An 18,117-nucleotide genomic window follows, 5' to 3' on the forward strand; every position below is an offset into this window, starting at 1 on the left:
TACTACTGCCGATGGAACTCGAGTGATTCCAGCCGGGAAACAGGCATGGCAGCAATGTGTGTACTGGCACGTCGGCTGGCTGGTGCTCTGGACGTGAATGGCTTGGGAACCGGCGTTAGGCTCCGTGCGGCATGCGGCGTGCGGCGTCTCCTGGCTGCACACCTGTGGTCCACGGCAGCCCTAGGTCTCTTGTTGCAGAGTTTCGTCTGGACTTGGCTTGTCTTATATTGACTCTTGGGCCCAGGCTCCTAGAGGGTTACCCTCTCATGATTCCACGGACTACCCGAGAGACACCATACATGCGACACCCACCTCGACTCCGGCCTCGAACTTGAGCAAGCACGGCTAGTGACATATTGTCTTGCTGCAGAGCGGCACACAAGGCTCCAACAAGCAAAGGCCACTGGATCTTGTAGACCAGGGTCTGATCTTGACGATTGCCGTTCCTGCTCTTCCCCACCAGTCCGCCGTCCACAGCCGGCGCTGGACACCATTCCACCCTAGCCTCCCTACCGCCCTCTTTTATTTGCGCCTTGTCGCTTGTTTTTTCACTTGGCTAGCATCCGCTCGGCACTTTAAGAACCATGGGGTACCCCTCAGAGTCTGTCCACAGCGGCCACAACGACCACCAAACGTCCAAACCACAACCTCCTGATCACAAGTGTACGGCCGTCACTCACACGCTATTCCGCCGATCTTTGTGTCCAACGTGACTAACGCACACTATTCTAGCGTCCAAGAGCTCCAAGACTTCAAGGACAACAAAACGACCCAGCAAGTCCTCTCGCCCATCAAGACGAATATCTAGACACCAGGACCCGGCTTTGCTTTCCACACCTGCCACAACACCCACACCCTCGATCACCTCAGCAAAGGACCCAGATACGGCCATGTCGGATTCTAGCACCAGGCACGGAACGAGCCCGTCTTATGACGACTCGTACTCATTCTCCAACGGGGGGAACGATGCGCCTAAGCCCTTGGCCACCTCATCGCGCCCCGCAGGCGGCGCTGGTCCCACAGGCGGCCCGTCTACGGGGAGCAACCGCAGCGACAGCTGCCACTTTGTCATGTCGCCGGAGATGCAGCTGGTAGACAATCTGGTGGCAATACTGGCGCAGAACCGCGCGCGGGCACAAAAGGGCGGGAAAGGTGGGCAGTGAAACCTATTGCTCACCCACTACTGCAACTACGAGCACTCTAATGGTTTACGACGATCACGCCCTCTGGGGGGTTTTTCTTTTTCTTGGGTTATATGGGCTGGAGCACCAGCGGCGTCAACATAGTTGGAATTTGGAATTTGGGCGGCCGTCGACGTCACGATATGGACCTGGGGCTGGATTGGAGGTTCTTCTGACCAGATGGATGCAACGCACAAGGCTGTTTGTTGCCTGTCGTTGCGGACTGGGATTCCTTCGAATTTACGACAACGTGGCGGGATAATATACGAAATAGCCACGGTACAAAGCACATGAACACAGCGTTCAAGACTGAAACACGGCTGGATTTGAAGCCCCCAGACAGACTGCTCACCGCTGCTGAGAAGCATCACTTGAAAAAGAAACAAACGACAGATATTCACCCACCTCTATCATCCGTACGAGTATACGTACTTCGTACTTCGTACGAAATACTTTGTACTCGCCACTCGAGGTGTACCGGGGAGAATGTTTGGTGGCTTCCTCAGTTGACCGAGTTTCACAGCAGCCGACCCCCTCTGGTTTGACGGGTCGCCGACTCCATCAAAACACACTCGGCGCCCCGGTATGCGGGGACAACGGTGCGGCGGATCGGCCGTAACCCGGAGGTCCCCGATCTGCGGGTTTCCCAAGCACGCTGCCAACAGTCCAACTCCACGTACATACCAGCAGCAACTTGACAGGTTCCCCGATGCAGTTATATTGGGCGTTTGAGTACCCGCATCCGCACCGCCAAAAGCAGCCCACCGACTGCGGTACTATTGCTTTTTCGTATCCCCTCTTTTGCACATGACATGCGCATGAGTGACAGCGCTTCTGCGCACTACGCTGCGTCCCGTCGCTCCCCGCGTGGCTTGCCGCTTCGCATATGGCCAATCGTCTCATTCATTTGGAAGCTTCAACTTTCCTCTCTGCCGGCCGAATTACCCTTTCCGGATCACTCCTAACGGCGAAGATGGCTATTGGAGCCCTTGTCGGGGAACACTTGTGCGGCCCGATCCCGTCGTGGTTCATCAAGCCATGATTGATGTATCATCTGGAGCTTGTTGTCTAGTAATAATTCAACCACTAGTACTATGTATTATCTGAGGTTAGGGTTGACCTGGGTTGGCCCCAACGCGCGGCCCCCACAGTCTCCGGCATCACCAAGCTCCCATTCGCAGGGGTGGCGTTGTGATCTATTATCTGCCATGTTAGCCTATTCGTATTGTCCTGTCTTTTACTCCGCCCTTGTCAATCGGGCTCTCTTCTCCTTACCCCCTCGCTAGTTCCGTAGCGAAGGGATGGTGGCGGCCGACTGCAGCCGACGACGATGTCCGACCTCATGACAGCCAGCCATACGATGTATGTATGCACATATTCACATAACACCAGATTCTCCCAATCCCCTGAGGGCGTTTTGGCCGGGAAAAGAAGTTCCCGGCTGTGTCCCGAGAACTTGGGTCCGGCGTGGATCACTGCCCAGTTGGGGAGGGCTGGCCGTCGGCGTTAGGAGCGGGTTAAGACACATGGGGAGGCAACGCGAAGCAGAGATTGGTGGAGTGGCTATCCGTAGAGAGATGCTGTACATGGAAAGAAAGCTTGTCGGGAGAACTGTCTGACCGCCATGCGGTTGTGCTGCGGGAACGCTCGCTTGCGAGGGGGCGGAGCTGTGCTGCCGCGTCAGGGCCCCTCTTGTCTGGCTTGTACCTACATAGGGCGTACCCGTCGGGTTTACGAAATAGTATGGCCGTGATGTGCTGGGCATGCAAGATGACCCGACTATTGGCAGGTCGATTTCGGTGATGTTTTGTAAAGGGGGGTTGACAGGGGTACTCCCAGAGTGTGAAACGGACCAACTGGTCGTGGCTACGGCGTGACTTTCTAATGCATTGACCGAAAGAGACCTGTAGCATATTTCCTGCTCGTGAACGTTGTTGGGATGTATTGTATGGAGTTTGCTCCTTTGGTCCACGTCGGCGTTAGGGGTGATGGGAGCTGTCAAGGCGTTTTCAAGCTCGCATACTAGTATCCCGGGATCTTGGCAGCAAGAGCAACTCAGACTTCTGCAATTTGATGAGAGTAGCACGTTGATCTGCGCGTTTTTTGTCACCAGTAACTCGGAGCGGAAGCAATTATGGTAGGTCGGCGTCAGCTCTGACCACAGGTCTGTTCTACGTTCTGTGAGATCGTTTGACTTTTGGTCACTTTCTATCAATAGTACCTTATTTATGTGTCTTTTTGAGCAAAGCTTTTACTCGTTTCGGGAGCATTGACCTACCCTCATTGCCTCGTTGAAGGGAAATTGCAAGACAAGGGCCACCAGGGACACTTCCCTAGGTAAGGCAAGATGTAACTACAAGTTGGACTGGAGTGATGTTTGTCAAGGAACAAAATGGCGAAAAAAATGGCAAAAATACACGGGCGGGCCAATTTGAACCCTTCACAGATATCCGTGTTGGATTGATTCATCCCGACACTTCCCAGATGCAACAAAATGCTAATGTCTTCCAATGAGCATTAGTCCTACTCGGCCAGCCAAGAAGTACTATCCGACCAGGAGAATCCATAGGGTTTTTAAATATCCAATTCTACTTCCCGTCAAGCAACAGTGCGTAACACAACGTTTTTGATCAACGCCTTGAAGCCATTCACGAAGTCTGCCAGCGTGGGAGCTGACCCAGGCTCAGAAGTTGAGGACTTTGTAGGATCTGGGATCCCTGTCCCCAAATATAGCGCTCCCTCCAAATGCGGGAGCATCCTATAAATATAACCTTACTTTTGAGGGCGATTGCCAGCCCGAAGACGACCACTGGCTCTGAGTATGATCGCCATCAATCATGCTCAACGTGATATTACAAGGTAATACCTTCGCGATCATTGAGCAATGGAAGCATAATAATATGGGAGATTCTACATATCAATGAAACAACCCAAAGAGTCATATATGTATCATGGGACAATAGAGTATGATCCATTGAGTTGATCAATCCTCTCCGGCACGCAACGGCAGTAACGGTGCACTAATACAACCACGCTTGCTCTTGTCCATGTTTTCATCAAATTCGGCAACAATCGAGCACAAAAAGCCACCATGCATTGCAATACCATGAAAAAGTTCGTTCCATTACTTTTGGCATCTTTTACAATGGTGGGGGTTGGCTATTTAATATCGACCCTTTCCTGATCTGCTACTACCGTGATAATCGGCCTATCGCTTCCAAGCATCTACGCAGACCTCGGCACATCCCCAACACGGTCAGCCCATTTCGTTCTCGATTTCCTTCCTAGCTCCATCACCACGAAGCTCCCCAGATCACCACGAAACACCATGAGCGCCGACCTCCCCTGCCCCTTCTGCGCCATCGCAGCCGCCCACGTACCGTTCCCGCCGTCCTCGCCGCCGTCCTCCCTGCCCCCGGACCTCACCACGCCGGCGTCGTTCGTTGTGCTGTCCACGCCGTCCCTCATCGCCTTTCTCGACATCCTGCCCCTCAGCCGCGGCCACGTGCTCGTCTGCCCGCGCGCCCACCGGCCCAAGCTCACCGACGCGACCCCGGCCGAGGCGCGCCGCCTGGGCGCCGCTGTGCGCGTGCTGTCCGCTGCGCTGATGCGCGCCACGGGCGTCGGGGACTGGAACGTGGTGCAGAACAACGGCGCCGCCGCCGCCCAGGTCGTGCCCCACGTGCACTACCACCTGATACCACGCCCCGAGATACGTGCCAGCGGGCGCATGAGCGAGAGTTTCACCATGTTTGGCCGCGGCCGGCGCGAGGAGCTCGACGACGACGAGGCCGTGGAGCTGGCCGCCGAGGTGAGGCGCCAGGTGGCTGCTGTGATGCGTGAAGAGGGCGGGGACCTGGCGTACGACTTTGAAACAGACAAGGGAAAGCTATAAGGGCCTTTGGCGATTCGATTCGAGATCTGTCTTTGTCTATTCATCTATGCCAGCGTCTGCCTTTTCTTCTTTCCTTTTTTCCTTTACACCAATAGAGCCCCGATCCCTATCTACGGCCCTACTCGTCATCCCCAAAGAAGACCTGCACGGGCAACCATTTGTCGTTGCAGACCTTAAAGCGCTCGGGAATCGAGTCAATCTCCGCGATCTCGTCCGGCGTTAGGTCCCACCCGTCGAGCTCCCAGTTGGCCTCAATGCGCTTGGGGGTCACACTCTTGGGGATGACGCTCCATCCCTTGGCGAGCCCCCACATGAGCAGCACCTGCTGCGGCGTCTTGCCCTTGGCGTCGGCAATCTTGAGCAGCTTCTCGTTAGTGTAGAGCGGCGAGTCGGTCGACCCGAGGCACGAGTATCCCGTCGAGTGGATGCCCTTCTCGGTGTTGTAGGCGACGAGCTTGGGGGAGGGGCGGCACGGGTGCAGCTCGATCTGGTTGACGGCGGGGATGATCTGGGTGAATTTTCTTTGTTAGCGAGGCATACCCTCCCGGAATAGAGAGCGTTATAGTAGTATAGATCTGCCGCACCTTGCAATCAGGGCTGTCCAGCAGCTTGTCGAGGTTGCGGATGGCAAAGTTGGAGACGCCAATGTTGCGGACCTTGCCCGTGCCGACGAGTTTCTGCATCTCCCTCCATGTGTCGCGAAAGTCCCAGTCCTCGTAGTGCTTCGTCTTGTCGTTGGGGTCCGTGGAGCTGGGCCAGTGCATGAGGTACAGGTCAAGGTAGTCGGTCTGCAGCGCCTCGAGGCTGGCGGCCAGGCCCTCGGCAACGTGCTTGTGCCAGGGGTTGTCGAGCTTGGTCGTCAGCCAGATCTCGGAGCGCGGCACGCCCGAGGCCTTGATGCCCTCACCGACCTCGCGCTCGTTGCCATAGGCGTGGGCCGTGTCGATGTGGCGGTAGCCGGCGCGCAGGGCGGCCTCGACGGCGGCTGACACCTCGGCGGGTTTAGACTTCCAGGTGCCCAGGCCCATAATTACTGGCTTCAGTGCTCCTGCGTGCGTACTCTTATGTCTAGAAGTGACGAGAGGCACGACCATTGCTTGGACCTTCTAGCTCCCCCTCATGACGTCTGGGCAGCCCCCTAAGTATTCCTAACGAGGGGTCGAGGGGTTGGTGCCCCGATCTCAGTAACCCCGCTACAGCCAGGACAGGCGTAAGCTGAAAGTGTCCCGTCAAATAAGACGCACCATTTGAAATGACCCTAACTGAAGTGGATTAAACGGCAGCAGGAGTGGGGGAGAATATACCAGCAAACAACTTTCATGCCAGACCAGGAGGAAGGTGGAAGGATAGTCACGCTTGCGATTGGGCAGGAGGTAAGCTCCAAGTCTGTCCTCCCTTCGCAGGCTCGCATCTTTGCCCCTTCTCGGGCAAAGAGCGTTTTGCACGAGTCACCTACATTCACCACAGGTAAGGTGCTGGTATTCAGCAGCTAGGCGATATCATATGTCCTTCGCATAGCAACAAATTCCTAGGGCTATATGATGAAGCACCCTGGGCCTTTAAATAAGCCGGTCAATCACCAAGGCCTGGGCTCAACTACATATGAGCAGCTTTTATTGAAAATCAGGTTCAAGGGCGCCGACAGCCTCGAATCGACGGTCGCTTGGCTATTGCTTCAAGCCTCATCACCGCCCGCAGCCACAGCTTTGGCCTCAGCCTCAGACTCCTTCTTGGCAGGCGCCTCGGTGACCTTTACGGCCTCTTTGGCGGGGGCGGATACGTCGGCCGTATCCTCGGCGTCCTCATCCTCCTCACTCTCCTGGACGGGCTCTTCGGCCTCTTCGCCGTTGGCAGCTTTTGCGTCGTCGCTGGTAGCCTTGGCCTCGCCGTTGGTGGCCTTGACCTTGCCGTTGGTAACCTTTTCGTCGCCATTGGCAGGCTCCTCTGCCTCGTCTTCCTTGGTTCTGCGCCTCTTCGTAGGAGGTTGATTGTCTGCGCAGGTCAGTATGTGTCGACCATTGACTTGTTACGCATGGATGGCGGTTGAAGGCCTCAAGTCGCGGAACGCCATCATATAGGCTGATGGACTTACCGTCAGCGGCTTTAGCATCAGGCTGGTCGACATCTTCTTCGGCGTCTTCGACCTCGTCCTCTTCATCGAACTCCTCCTCCTCCTCGTCTTCCTCGGAGATCTCGTCCTCGTCGCCGGTTGAGATATACCTGGACGCATCGTTAGCAGAGTCGCACAGGTGGCAATTATTTGAGGGGGCGCGAGAAGAGCCAGCTAGGCCCCATGAGGCATTATGGTGCTGGTGGGAATATGATAGAAGGGAAGATCTTGTACGGGCAAAACGAGACATCTAATGGAGGTATTAAAGGGAACGGGTGTACTTACTCCTCCTCCTCCTCGCCGTCGGAGTCCTCGGGGAGGGAGACGAGCTCTTCGTCCTCGGCGAGCTTTCTCTTCGACATTGTGGTTGTGCGGTAGAAAGGCGCGCGGCTACAAAGGTATCAAGAGCGACCCAGCTTTCCAAGGGCACAGGCACAGGAAAGCAAGTCTGACGGGGGGGATTGGGGTCACAAAGCGGTGGGTATGGGAAGGAGAAAGGCGTCAGAAGAAGGAGGAAAACAGAAGGAGAAAGAGATGGAGGAGAGGTGGGAGGAGGGTAGGGGAGGGAGCTGGCTGGGGGAGCTACGGAGCTACGAGTAGGCTGGGCGCAGCAGCAGCAGCAGCGACAAAGCTGAGCTGGCTGATGGGTGCCGCCATTAGGTCGGTACTTTGGTTTACATGGCTTCGCGGCGCATGAGGTGTGTACCAGGAACGGTCGCGCAATGATGGGAGGTGAGGGAGGGAGAGACAGGGCGAAAGCCAGTTCAGAAGCGCGAGGGGGAGCTCCCAGCTCTCCCCAGCCCAGTCCCAGAATCCCACCGCGAACACTGGGCAGGCTCCTGGGACCTGGACCTGGGTCGTACGCTGCAGGTACCCTGCGATGGGCGGTACTTGACTGGCTGCATTTATCTGGTGCAGCAATAAGTCCCGATAATCCGGGATAAGCTGATGATACAAATGCGGGTAAACGCCATCCAGGAGGGGTGGCACCTTGGATCGAGACTCGTCCGGGGGGACGGCGTGTCATTATTCGCTCGAGGCACTATTCCGACCTCCACCCAATGGAGATGCGATTCAGGCCAACGCAACGCAGCACTCACGATGGTGACACACCTGAGGGTGCTAGCCAACAGCTTCCGCAAACAGGGGCACAGTGCCGATTGGACGGTCTGGCGTCATAGTTTGTATGGTGCAACGGCGCATCACGTGATGGTGAGGATGACAATCAACAGTGTTTTGTCTTTGGGGAGGCTGGAGTTCGGCAGAACAACGGCCCGTGGTCCAAAGACAGGCGCGCTTTCCGCGACAGGTGAGCCAGCGATGATTCAGGGCCCGGGCGGTTTGGAACGCGGATTTTAGTCTTCTCGATGCTCTCACATATCTGAGATGGTGTCTCTCAGATTCCCACTGGTCAAAGAACACGGCCATTAGAATCGCCTCGGTAACGGGGCCAGGACCACGCTGGCGCACCCAATTGGCCTCGGCGGCGGGCCGCATGGAAGGATTTCCCGTTTAAGACATTTGGCCTCGTGCGATTCGACCGCGTCCAGAACTGGTTCGTGGGCCTAACCCACCAGGACAGCATCATCGCCCATTCCCGGATCACCAATGCACCCAACTATTATTACTCGTACGTACGTATACAGGTATAGTACATCCCTACTGATAGAAGGTAAATAATGCAATACTCACCTGTCGTACACATAGATATACGCCCGAATATTTATCACAAAATATGCACGAATGTATATACGAATATGCACACGAATATGGGTATTATTACTCGGTCTTTTGGTTGACTGCTTGATGCCCAAGTTCAAAAATTGCAATCGCGCTGCTAGCTCATAATAAGTCCTGGCTTGTATGGAAACGGCCGTGGTACGCATCCTCAGATCTTGTACCTCCACCCTCTCTCGACGCCGGAATGCGGCGTCCACCCCTGGGTCTCGTCGAGCTTCTTGTTGAGGTTCCGGCACCTCAGGTTGACCAGCACGACCGACACGACCGTCAGAGCGCAGCCCATAATGAGCAGCCCTCCACCCATGCGGTAGTACGGCTCCTGGCTCGTCGGGTAGAAGTACGGGCTGAACCAGTGGCTGCACTGGCTGATGCAGTTGGCAATGGCCACCAGGGCGGCCTTCTTGGCGCGCGGCGCGGGCACCACGGTCGTCTCCCACGAGAGCTGCAGGTTGAGACTGCTGTATGTGCCGCTGATGAGTAGCACGAGGCCGAAGTAGCGCGCCCCGACATTGAGCGTGCCAATCAGGATCCCGCACCCCGCGGCGGAGAAGATGATGGGCACGATGATGTGCCAGGTCGACTCCTGCATGCGGCCGCACGATATGGCCACGAGGCAGGCGAAGATGTAGGCGATGGCGTAGGGCGGGGCCTGGATCAGGTACGTGGTCATCGTGTTGAAGCCAAACGTGTTCATGATCTGCAGAGTCTGTCAGCTACCACTCTCCTTTTCATATCAGGAGGGAGTCAGGTCAGAACTCACCGACGGCAAAAAGTCCTTGAAGCTCTGCGCCGTGACGAGGGCAAAGTGCATGAGACAGAAGAACCAGGTAAAGGGGTCCCGCACGGCCTCCTTCAGCCCGTCCCACGCGCCCCCCACGCGCTCCTCGCGGCCGCCGTTGGACACGAGCACGCGGTACTGGGCCATCTGGCGCTCCTCCTCGGAGAAGTAGTGCGTGTTGTGCGGCCACTCGGGCAGGCAGGCGAAGGCGGCCGCGGCGACGACGAGGGAGGCGATGCCCTCGATGATGAAGAACCACTGCCAGGCGTGCAGGCCGGCGACGCCGTCCATGTTCTCAAGGATGCCCGCGGCGAGGAAGCCCGAGATGATGTTGGAGATGGTGTTGCCGGCGTGCCAGACGGCCATGCGGATAGGGGATTCCTCCTTGGTGTACCAGGAGGAGGTCACTTGGGGGGGATCTGTTAGCAAAACCGGGGGTTTGGGTTAGGTATCTAAGGGAAAGTATGAGGACGTACTGAGGGTGAGTGCCGGGAAGAAGGGCGCTTCGGTAAGGCCAATGTAGAACCGTACCAGGCAGAAGCCCACACCGCTGTAGAGGCTGTCAGGGCTGGACATGATATTGCTCACGCGGATTCAGCGGGACTCACTTTTTCATGGCGGGCATGCAGATGGTTCCGACGCTCCACATGAGCATGATGGTCGGGAGAAACAGGCGCGGGTTCGTCTTGGTCAGGAACATGTTCCCGGGGAGCTGGCCGATGAGATAGCCGACGTAGAAGGTGGAGATGCCGGCGTTCCAGACCGTGTCGGACATGCGCAGATCCTCCTGCAGACCCGCCAGACGCGCGTTGGCGACGTTGATGCGGTCTAGGTAGCTGTACGAGTACGGGTTAGTTTGTTCCACCACCAGCTTATGCTTATATTAAAAAAGGGGGCTACTAACCTCATCAGGAACATCATGGTGACGCAGGGCATCATGCGCCAGTCGAGCTTGCTGACGACGCGCTTGTTCAGATCGTCCATCTTCTCCTTGCCCAGATCCCGGAGCAGGTCGAAGCGGGCCTGGATCTGCTCGGGGGAAATGTACGTCCCCTCGGGGGGTTCTTCGATGGCGGCCTTCTCAACCCACTGGGCATCGAGTGTCTCCTTGGTGTCCGGGTCTGAGTCCGGGGCGACCTGCGCCACGGGGGCGTCGGGAGGAGCGGCGACCATTGTGATGGCCCGGTGTCTCTGACTTGGACTTTTCTGCTCGTCTCTAGGTATGAAGATGTGGGGGATGGGGAAGAATCCGGGGCAGATATCCTGGGGAATTCAGGGGAAGTCTGGGGAAGGAATCAATGGGGAGGGGAAGGGTGAGACACGTCTATTTTATACAAGTTCACGCCGGACAACGAGGGCCGGAGCATTGTCCGAGTGTGGAGAGATGCATGGTGTTGTCGAGCGAGAGACCAGGCTGCTAGGCTCTCCGGCTCCGTGAGACGTTGCTCCGGCCTGGTGGTTCGCGGTGGTGGTGGGCAAGGAGCCAACACTTCTACTATGGTGGTGCAGCTTGTAAGGGGATCTGTATGGCGCGGGGAATAAGTCGGAAGATGGTGGAGGGGCGGCATGGCAACGGGGCGGCAGAGTGGAGGCCGGAGGGGCGGTAGCCGGCAGGGCGGAGGAACCCCCGGATACCCCGCGTGCTTGGTGGAGTGTTGGTTCCCGCGGGAAGGGTGAGAGAAAGGTCCCTGGGTTGATTGCTAAGCCTCCCCCTAGACCCCATGCAAAGTGAATCATGTTGGAGGGAAGCGTGAATGTCGTGTGCTATAATGATTGTGTTTCGGGTTTTGTGCTGACCGCTTGGTTGGGGGGTGGGAAAGGGTAGTATCACAGTATCACATCACCACCTCTACCAGGACCATGAAAGTGTTCGTTGACCACAAAGCGTCTTGAAATTTATCGGCATCTTTTCAAAGTCCAGAAGGCGAAATTGTCAATGTGCGCATGTTTAACGTATACCCCTCTCTCCGTCCCTCTAGAATCTTCACTCTCTATCTCTTCAACCCCATCAAAAGACCAGCCACGTTCTCATATACGGTGAATACAATGCCCCCGCTGAGAATCAGCCTCCCGAGTCTCATAGAGCTCCCACTCCAGAACGCCCTCACACCGCCATCCTTCATCACATCCCGCACGGCCTCCAGGGTGGTCGCCCCCTTGGCCCCCTGCGTGCGCGTCTTGATCGTGTCAAAGGGCTGTGACGCATATACGGTCACCACGCCGGCCATGGCGCCCATGCCAAACGTCACCGCCGGGTTCTTGGTGTCCCGGATGCCAGTGCGCGAGGAAACCGTCTCCTTGATGATGTTGTAGGAGCCCATGCGCACGGCCGACGTGGCCGACTGCTTCATGGTTGTAGACGCCAGACCGCGGTAGAGTTCGCGGATGCCGCGCTCGGCGACTATGGTTCGTAGGGCGTGCGAGCCGCCATTGTAGCGCCTTGTTGCCGACCTTGCGTCGTCGATTCTGGAGATTGGTGATTAGTTTCAGTTGGAAGTTTGCAGGACTCTTGTGAGGGCGTACAGTGCGGTCTTTATGCGCTCGGTCGGAGTGACGGCCACGACACTCTCGACGGCGCCAGCAACCATGCCAGCCATGATTCCTCGCCCGGGGGACAGCTTCCCATTGGAGTCGGCGAGGAGATTCTTGATGGCGTCAAAGGATAGGAAACGTACACCAGCCTTGAAGGCTGTGCCAAGTATCAGTGTTGAGCAGCCCGTGTAAATAGCACGGAAGCCATCCTGACGTGCGGTCTGCAAGATGACGGCGAGGGGGTTCTTGGAGGCTGGGACACTGCCGCCGGATACATTGCGACTGAGCTGGGCCCTTGTTTTGGCGAACTCGAAGGGATACTAGAGTACAATTCAAGTCAGCAGGGTTTCCTCATCAGTCGAGATTCTCATAGCTCACTGTGGCTGTTGCTTCGACCGCACCGGCTATAGCGCCAGCTGTGAGGGACACGCCTGGAGTGACGGCCATCTTGGTGGGTTTCTCCTTCACTTGCGCCTGGAGCTTCGGCACAGGGAGCACCACGGGTGCTTGGGGCTGGACAATGGTAGTCATCTTGATCGGATGCTAGATCTAGAGAGGGAAAAAAAGAGGCCGAGTCTTTCTTCGTGTCGATGATGGATGTCGACAGAATACTTAGATATCGGATCATAGGCGACCACTACGAACTTGTGTCTGTTGGTAGCCATGTTCGGACAAAGGCCGCGGGATCATTGGTGCGAACATGAGAGAAATTAATTGCCAAGACCTAAATGATATGGTCCATGAGTCTGTGGCCGCAATTCGATGGAAAGACGACATGATGGGGTTGCTTTGACGAGAGGGATTCTAGGTCGAGAATCCCCACTGGAGGCCGAGAAACGCACAAATGTGCACCTCAGTGTGGTCCAGTGGTCGACTAGTGGTCTACTAGTGGCCTAGTGCCCCATAACCCCCCATAACCCCCCGAAGCCACCGGACCTTCAGGCCCCGAGCTCGCCTGTTTCCCTCCCACGGCAACAACTTCCAGGTCGCCCCCGCTCGTTGTGGCTTCCCGTCTTCTCAACTTTACGTCTCCATTCTACCATTTTCTCCATTCTCACCTCAGGGCGGGATCTTTTCCATCCTGAGACCTATTATGGATCCTGAACGCGCAGGCAACAGCACTTCCCGGCCGTCACGCTCCCGCAGGCGTGCCGTTGAAGCTTGTTCGTTCTGCCGAAGAAGAAAGGTGAGTGGCAGGCTGACGGCCTCTCTCTACCCGCGGGATGCCTACAACTGACTGTGGAGATTCTGTCAGATCAAGTGCAACAATGAACGCCCCGTATGTGTCAACTGCAAAACGTATGGCCACGAATGTGCCTACGAGCCCATCGGCGAAGATGCGAAGGAGGCTGGCCGTGAGCGCCACCAGCGCGCCAAACGCCGAAAGACGCTTACTGGACGTGGGCAGAGTCTATCTTCTTCTCACAACGGCGACGCCACCGCCTCGCCAGAGACAGAGGCAAGCGCACCCAACGGTTGCGATGGCGAGATGTTAGACAGAGGCCAGTCTTGGCGGGCCAGTGCTCCGGAGCGCTCGTCTGAGGCCAGTGTGGCCCGCATCCTCGTATCGGCCAACGGCGTATCTAGCTACCACGGTCGTACGAGCACCTTGTTTGAAGACCATCTCCAGGACCGCCCGGCTGGAGGTGAGCATCGCCCTCGCATGCCTGATGACTGGGTTGAGCGCGGGCTAGTAGCCGAGGCTGTGAGGCAGCGTAGGTTTCCATGATGGAGACCCATCCCCTAGTGGTATCCAGTACTAAGTCGTAGCAGGCCAGATGGAGGAGCTCAACTTTCGTCAGGGTAAGCTCGACTTTGACGGCGTTGATCCGGATCTGGGAATGCACTTGCTCTCGCTCCACTGGAATCGCCAGCATCACTCGTTCCTCATCACCTACCGACCCGCCTTCATGCGTGACATGGCCTGCAACGGTCCATATTTCTCCAAGCTGCTCCTCAACGCCATCTACTTCGGAGCAGCCAAGTTTAGTCCCAGGCTCGAGGTCCGCAAGGACCCGGGTGATGTCCGCACGGCTGGATGGAGGTATCGCGAGCGAGTCCGCGAGCTACTGGGAGGTGCCCTGGACCGAAGCGACGTGACCACAATCCAGGCCTTGCTTGTCATGACCAATTCGCTCTTTGCTCTGGGTGATGAGAGGAGTGCTGCCTGGCTGTATGCCGGTCTGGCCTTTCGTATGCTGATTGATCTGGGCATGCATGTTGACCTCACGAGTACCCGCCGCTTCTCTGATGAGGATCTCGAGATTCGACGGCGCGTCTTTTGGGGGGCCTTTGGTGAGTCTCATGCCAAGCTTTACAAACATGAGGCTGATGATCATGGCCAGTGGTGGACAAGGTCCAAAGCTTATACCAGGGTCGACCTGTCAGTCTCAAAGAGACAGACGCCCTTGTCCCCATCAAATTCCTCGATACCTACGAGGAGCTGGAGCACTGGCAGCCATTTGCCTACTCAAAATCACCATCGGATTACCCCGGTTCGCCAGCATACAGTATATCAACATTCACCTTCCTCTGCAAACTGTCCATCACCATGAGCGATATACTCAGTTGCATCTACACCGAGCGTAGCTTTGACCAGAGTCCTTCCGAGCTGGCCTGCATGCTGAAGAAGCTTCAGCTGAAGCTGGACAAGTGGGACAGCTCATTGCCGGCGCATCTCCAGTTTGACCCAGCAAAGTCACACAGCACGACCTTTCCACCGCAGAACGTGTTCAGCCTCCAGTGAGTTGCGCTTATACTCTCCCCTAACCCATTGCTGACCAGACAGCGCCATGCACCATGTCCTTGTCATCCTTCTCCATCGACCGTTTGTTGCCGACGGCCACTTGTACAGCACGTCCAGGTCCATATCTGTGGATTCATTCATGAAATGCGCATCCGCTGCGTCGAGTATCGTGAACCTCCTCCGGGCCTACCACCGAGCCTTTTCCACGCGACGCGCACCATATCTTATCTCGTACGCGACATATGTAGCTGCAACCATCCACTCGCGCATTGCAGCCCGGAGAGGAAACGACTCGACGGCTCATGCTAACCTTGCAACGTGTCTTGCAGTTTTCAAAGAGAACCAAGAGACAAATTCGGCCGTGAAGAAGGCATCCATGATTGTGCAAGGCCTCATGAAGAAGCTAGGGGTCGTCATCGATGACCTCTCCAGTGACGCGTTAGAGATGGATCTACCTAGCGGGCCTCGGGACCAGGAGGTTCACTCCAGCGCGGCGCCAGACGAGGACACTGGCCACCAGGGCGCTCCCCTGGAGACGGATAGTCGAACCAATGCCAATCCTGCAAGAGCTCAGAACAACGCAGCTACACCCGCGCTTGGTGGGACGGGATTCTCGCCCGGGTCCGACTGGGTCGATATTGACGGGATTATCCAGAGCTTTCTCCAGGAGAACGACGGCGGCGCCGCCAAGCCCCCCGAGTACAGCACCGAGAGTGGGCCGGACCAGCTCCCGAGGCCAACCTGGATCCCTCAACAGGGAAATGCACCTCCCGTGGTCATGAGCAACGGCTTCCCCGTGGGCAACCAAGTAGCCATGGGCCAAGAGCTCCCCGCTAACGGCCTGCATAACCCCAACGCTACCTACAACAACTACCAGTGGCCACAGGGATGGAGGCCGGCAAACAGCGAATCTACATCACTTGAAGATCCGCTTTTCGGATTAAATGGCTCGTCCATGGACACTTTTAGCTTCATGGGCTGGTAAGTGACAGCTGATCCCGTTCCCGTGACGTGGAATCGCTTCCCGCGGTAAAGGATCCGCCCCTTTCTTCCCGTGGGTGGGGAGCTGGGAAGCATCCACACATACTCATCTTAGATCTCCCCACAGAGAATTACCTGTCTTCTATGGTCATATCAAAGGAAAGACATGGTAAAGATCTTCTTCCCTTTCCATGGGCAGCGTCCCGCGGCTCAGTTTCGATGTCGCTTTGCCAAGGATGGCCCCATATATAGGATGTGAAGCGCTTACCCAGTGACAAGCCCTGGCATCATGAGTCTTTCCAAGGACGCTCATATTCCCAGCCTAGGATATACAAGTCAATCCTGAAGGACCCTCGGTTTCTTATCGGCCGTTGACGCTCGGAATTATGACGCCTAGCACCAACATGGCTATTAAGCAAACCAAGCAGCCGCGGTGCCTCAAACGCCATGTGCTACCCTGCGTGCTCATGCGCGCGGGTACCTCCAAAGGCATGTTTCTTCACCGGAGGGATCTCCCAGCCAAGCAGGCAGACTGGGCTCCGCATCTGATCTCTGCTCTCGGATCTCGAGGCAACGATCCTCGACAGATTGACGGCGTCGGCGGTGGCACATCGACGACCTCCAAGGTTGCTGTTGTGTCTCCCTCGAAGAGAGAGGATGCCGACGTCGACTTTACCTTTGTCCAGGTTGCTGTGGGTAAGGAGTCTGTCGACTTTACAGGGACCTGCGGCAACATGGTGTCAGGTGTAGGGCCGTTTGCCGTACAAGAAGGACTGGTCAAACCTCGGCCAGGACAAACCAAGGTATGGATGACATACTGCTTCTTTAAGCCACGTGCCTCGCTAAGGTGCTGTAATAGGTGGATGTGAGAGTGTACAGCACCAACACAGATCGGCTTGTCGTCGAGACGGTCGAAGTTGACGAGGCGGGCGAGTACGAAGAGGACGGCGACTACATCATTCCCGGCGTCAGCACCACCGGTAGCGAAGTCAAGTGTGCTTTCATCAAGCCAGCCGGTAGCATGACGGGCAAGCTCTTCCCGTCGGACCAGCCACAGCAGACATTGCGTGTGAAGCCCCGCTCGCTGCTCCCCAGCCGAGAGCCCTTCGACGTGCGCGTAACCCTCGTCGACGCCGCCAACCCGTTCGTCCTCATCGACGCCACCTCCATCTCAACCATCCTCAAGACAGTACCGTCAGATGACGTCCTTCACCGCGTGGTGGAGTCCATCCGGCGAGAGGGAGCCGTAGCAATGGGCCTGGCCACGACCGTCGACACCGCCGCGCACACGCGCGGAACCCCCAAGGTGGCCCTCGTGTACCCCCCGCCGCTGCTGGTGCCTAGTAACGGGGACAAGGCGCCAGACGTTCGCGTGCAGGCGTACTCGATGGGCCTGCCGCATCCGAGCCTGCAGCTGACGGGTGCCGTATGCCTCGCCTCAGCGCTGTGCATGCCGGGGACGGTCGTGGCAGGGTTGTCGCGCAAGGCAGCAGCAGCAGTAGCAGCAGATGACGAGGCAGCAGCGCCGGTGACGCCGGAACGCACGCCTTCGCCGGTGGAGAGGGAGGAGGAGGCGGGGAGCAGCAATAGTAGCAGCGGGGATGAGGAGGAGGAACGCGGGCCGGAGCGCCAGGTTGTGATTGCGCACAGCAAGGGTACGATACGGGTCGGCGTGGTGATGACGGGGGATGGGAGGGGGGTGGCGAGCTGCGCCGTGTCGAGGACGGCGAGGAGGCTCTTTGAGGGCCGGGTGAGATATTATGTGCAGGAAGGGTGAGATGAGGCATGACTACCTAGGCTGGGGGACGCAGGTCATCCCCGGCCGATAGGTGCGATTGGACGTCCATGTTTGTGCGAGTATTAAGTGAAAGATTCCGCGCTCAAAGGCCCCCTTGGACATGAAAATGATAAGGTAGGGTTTATCTTGGGGATTTTGGCGGTTTGCCGTGTCCGGATATAGGTATGGATTACTAGGTACTAATAGGTATCATGGGTTTCTGGCGCCGAATGAAGCCGGATAATAGATTGCAACTGCCGCTCCGCAGGGCCTTCTTCCAGATGACGGAATATGGGTCGGATCGCCCGGAGCGCGCGAAATACATCCCCATTCGGAGGCCAACTCACTATGGCACAGGCTAATTTTGAGGACGAGCT

At 56.9% G+C, this 18,117-nt stretch overlaps 6 protein-coding genes across 6 annotated transcripts; 2 read left to right on the forward strand and 4 right to left on the reverse strand.

Moving 5' to 3' along the window:
* Positions 1 to 4,509: 4,509 nt before the first annotated feature.
* Positions 4,510 to 5,076, forward strand: ACO1O0_000057 (HIT-like domain-containing protein; the record flags this gene model as incomplete). The annotated part of the gene is made up of 1 exon (XM_083189562.1): positions 4,510 to 5,076. One exon carries the CDS (start codon positions 4,510 to 4,512, stop codon positions 5,074 to 5,076), a length of 567 nt encoding a protein of 188 aa, XP_083053421.1.
* Positions 5,077 to 5,194: 118 nt separating this feature from the next.
* ACO1O0_000058 (uncharacterized protein) lies at positions 5,195 to 6,104 on the reverse strand (the record flags this gene model as incomplete). The annotated part of the gene is made up of 2 exons (XM_083189563.1): positions 5,195 to 5,584; positions 5,661 to 6,104. The coding sequence occupies 2 exons, from the start codon at positions 6,102 to 6,104 to the stop codon at positions 5,195 to 5,197; spliced, it is 834 nt and encodes a 277-aa protein (XP_083053422.1).
* A 647-nt stretch (positions 6,105 to 6,751) lies between these two features.
* ACO1O0_000059 (uncharacterized protein) lies at positions 6,752 to 7,548 on the reverse strand (the record flags this gene model as incomplete). Its single annotated transcript, XM_083189564.1, has 3 exons — positions 6,752 to 7,068; positions 7,169 to 7,296; positions 7,472 to 7,548. 3 exons carry the CDS (start codon positions 7,546 to 7,548, stop codon positions 6,752 to 6,754), a joined length of 522 nt encoding a protein of 173 aa, XP_083053423.1.
* A 1,526-nt stretch (positions 7,549 to 9,074) lies between these two features.
* Positions 9,075 to 10,877, reverse strand: ACO1O0_000060 (major facilitator superfamily domain-containing protein; the record flags this gene model as incomplete). The annotated part of the gene is made up of 5 exons (XM_083189565.1): positions 9,075 to 9,623; positions 9,687 to 10,111; positions 10,181 to 10,254; positions 10,313 to 10,540; positions 10,609 to 10,877. 5 exons carry the CDS (start codon positions 10,875 to 10,877, stop codon positions 9,075 to 9,077), a joined length of 1,545 nt encoding a protein of 514 aa, XP_083053424.1.
* An 818-nt stretch (positions 10,878 to 11,695) lies between these two features.
* CTP1 (mitochondrial carrier domain-containing protein) lies at positions 11,696 to 12,767 on the reverse strand (the record flags this gene model as incomplete). The annotated part of the gene is made up of 3 exons (XM_083189566.1): positions 11,696 to 12,170; positions 12,228 to 12,556; positions 12,615 to 12,767. 3 exons carry the CDS (start codon positions 12,765 to 12,767, stop codon positions 11,696 to 11,698), a joined length of 957 nt encoding a protein of 318 aa, XP_083053425.1.
* A 562-nt stretch (positions 12,768 to 13,329) lies between these two features.
* Positions 13,330 to 17,740, forward strand: ACO1O0_000062 (transcription factor domain-containing protein; the record flags this gene model as incomplete). Its single annotated transcript, XM_083189567.1, has 7 exons — positions 13,330 to 13,422; positions 13,492 to 13,951; positions 14,010 to 14,531; positions 14,582 to 14,978; positions 15,025 to 15,963; positions 16,361 to 16,766; positions 16,823 to 17,740. The coding sequence occupies 7 exons, from the start codon at positions 13,330 to 13,332 to the stop codon at positions 17,738 to 17,740; spliced, it is 3,735 nt and encodes a 1,244-aa protein (XP_083053426.1).
* Positions 17,741 to 18,117: the final 377 nt, after the last annotated feature.

This window comes from Amphichorda felina, assembly GCF_050947745.1.
Source record: "Amphichorda felina strain 45539 chromosome Unknown scaffold_1, whole genome shotgun sequence".
Taxonomy (NCBI): Eukaryota; Fungi; Ascomycota; class Sordariomycetes; order Hypocreales; family Bionectriaceae; genus Amphichorda; species Amphichorda felina.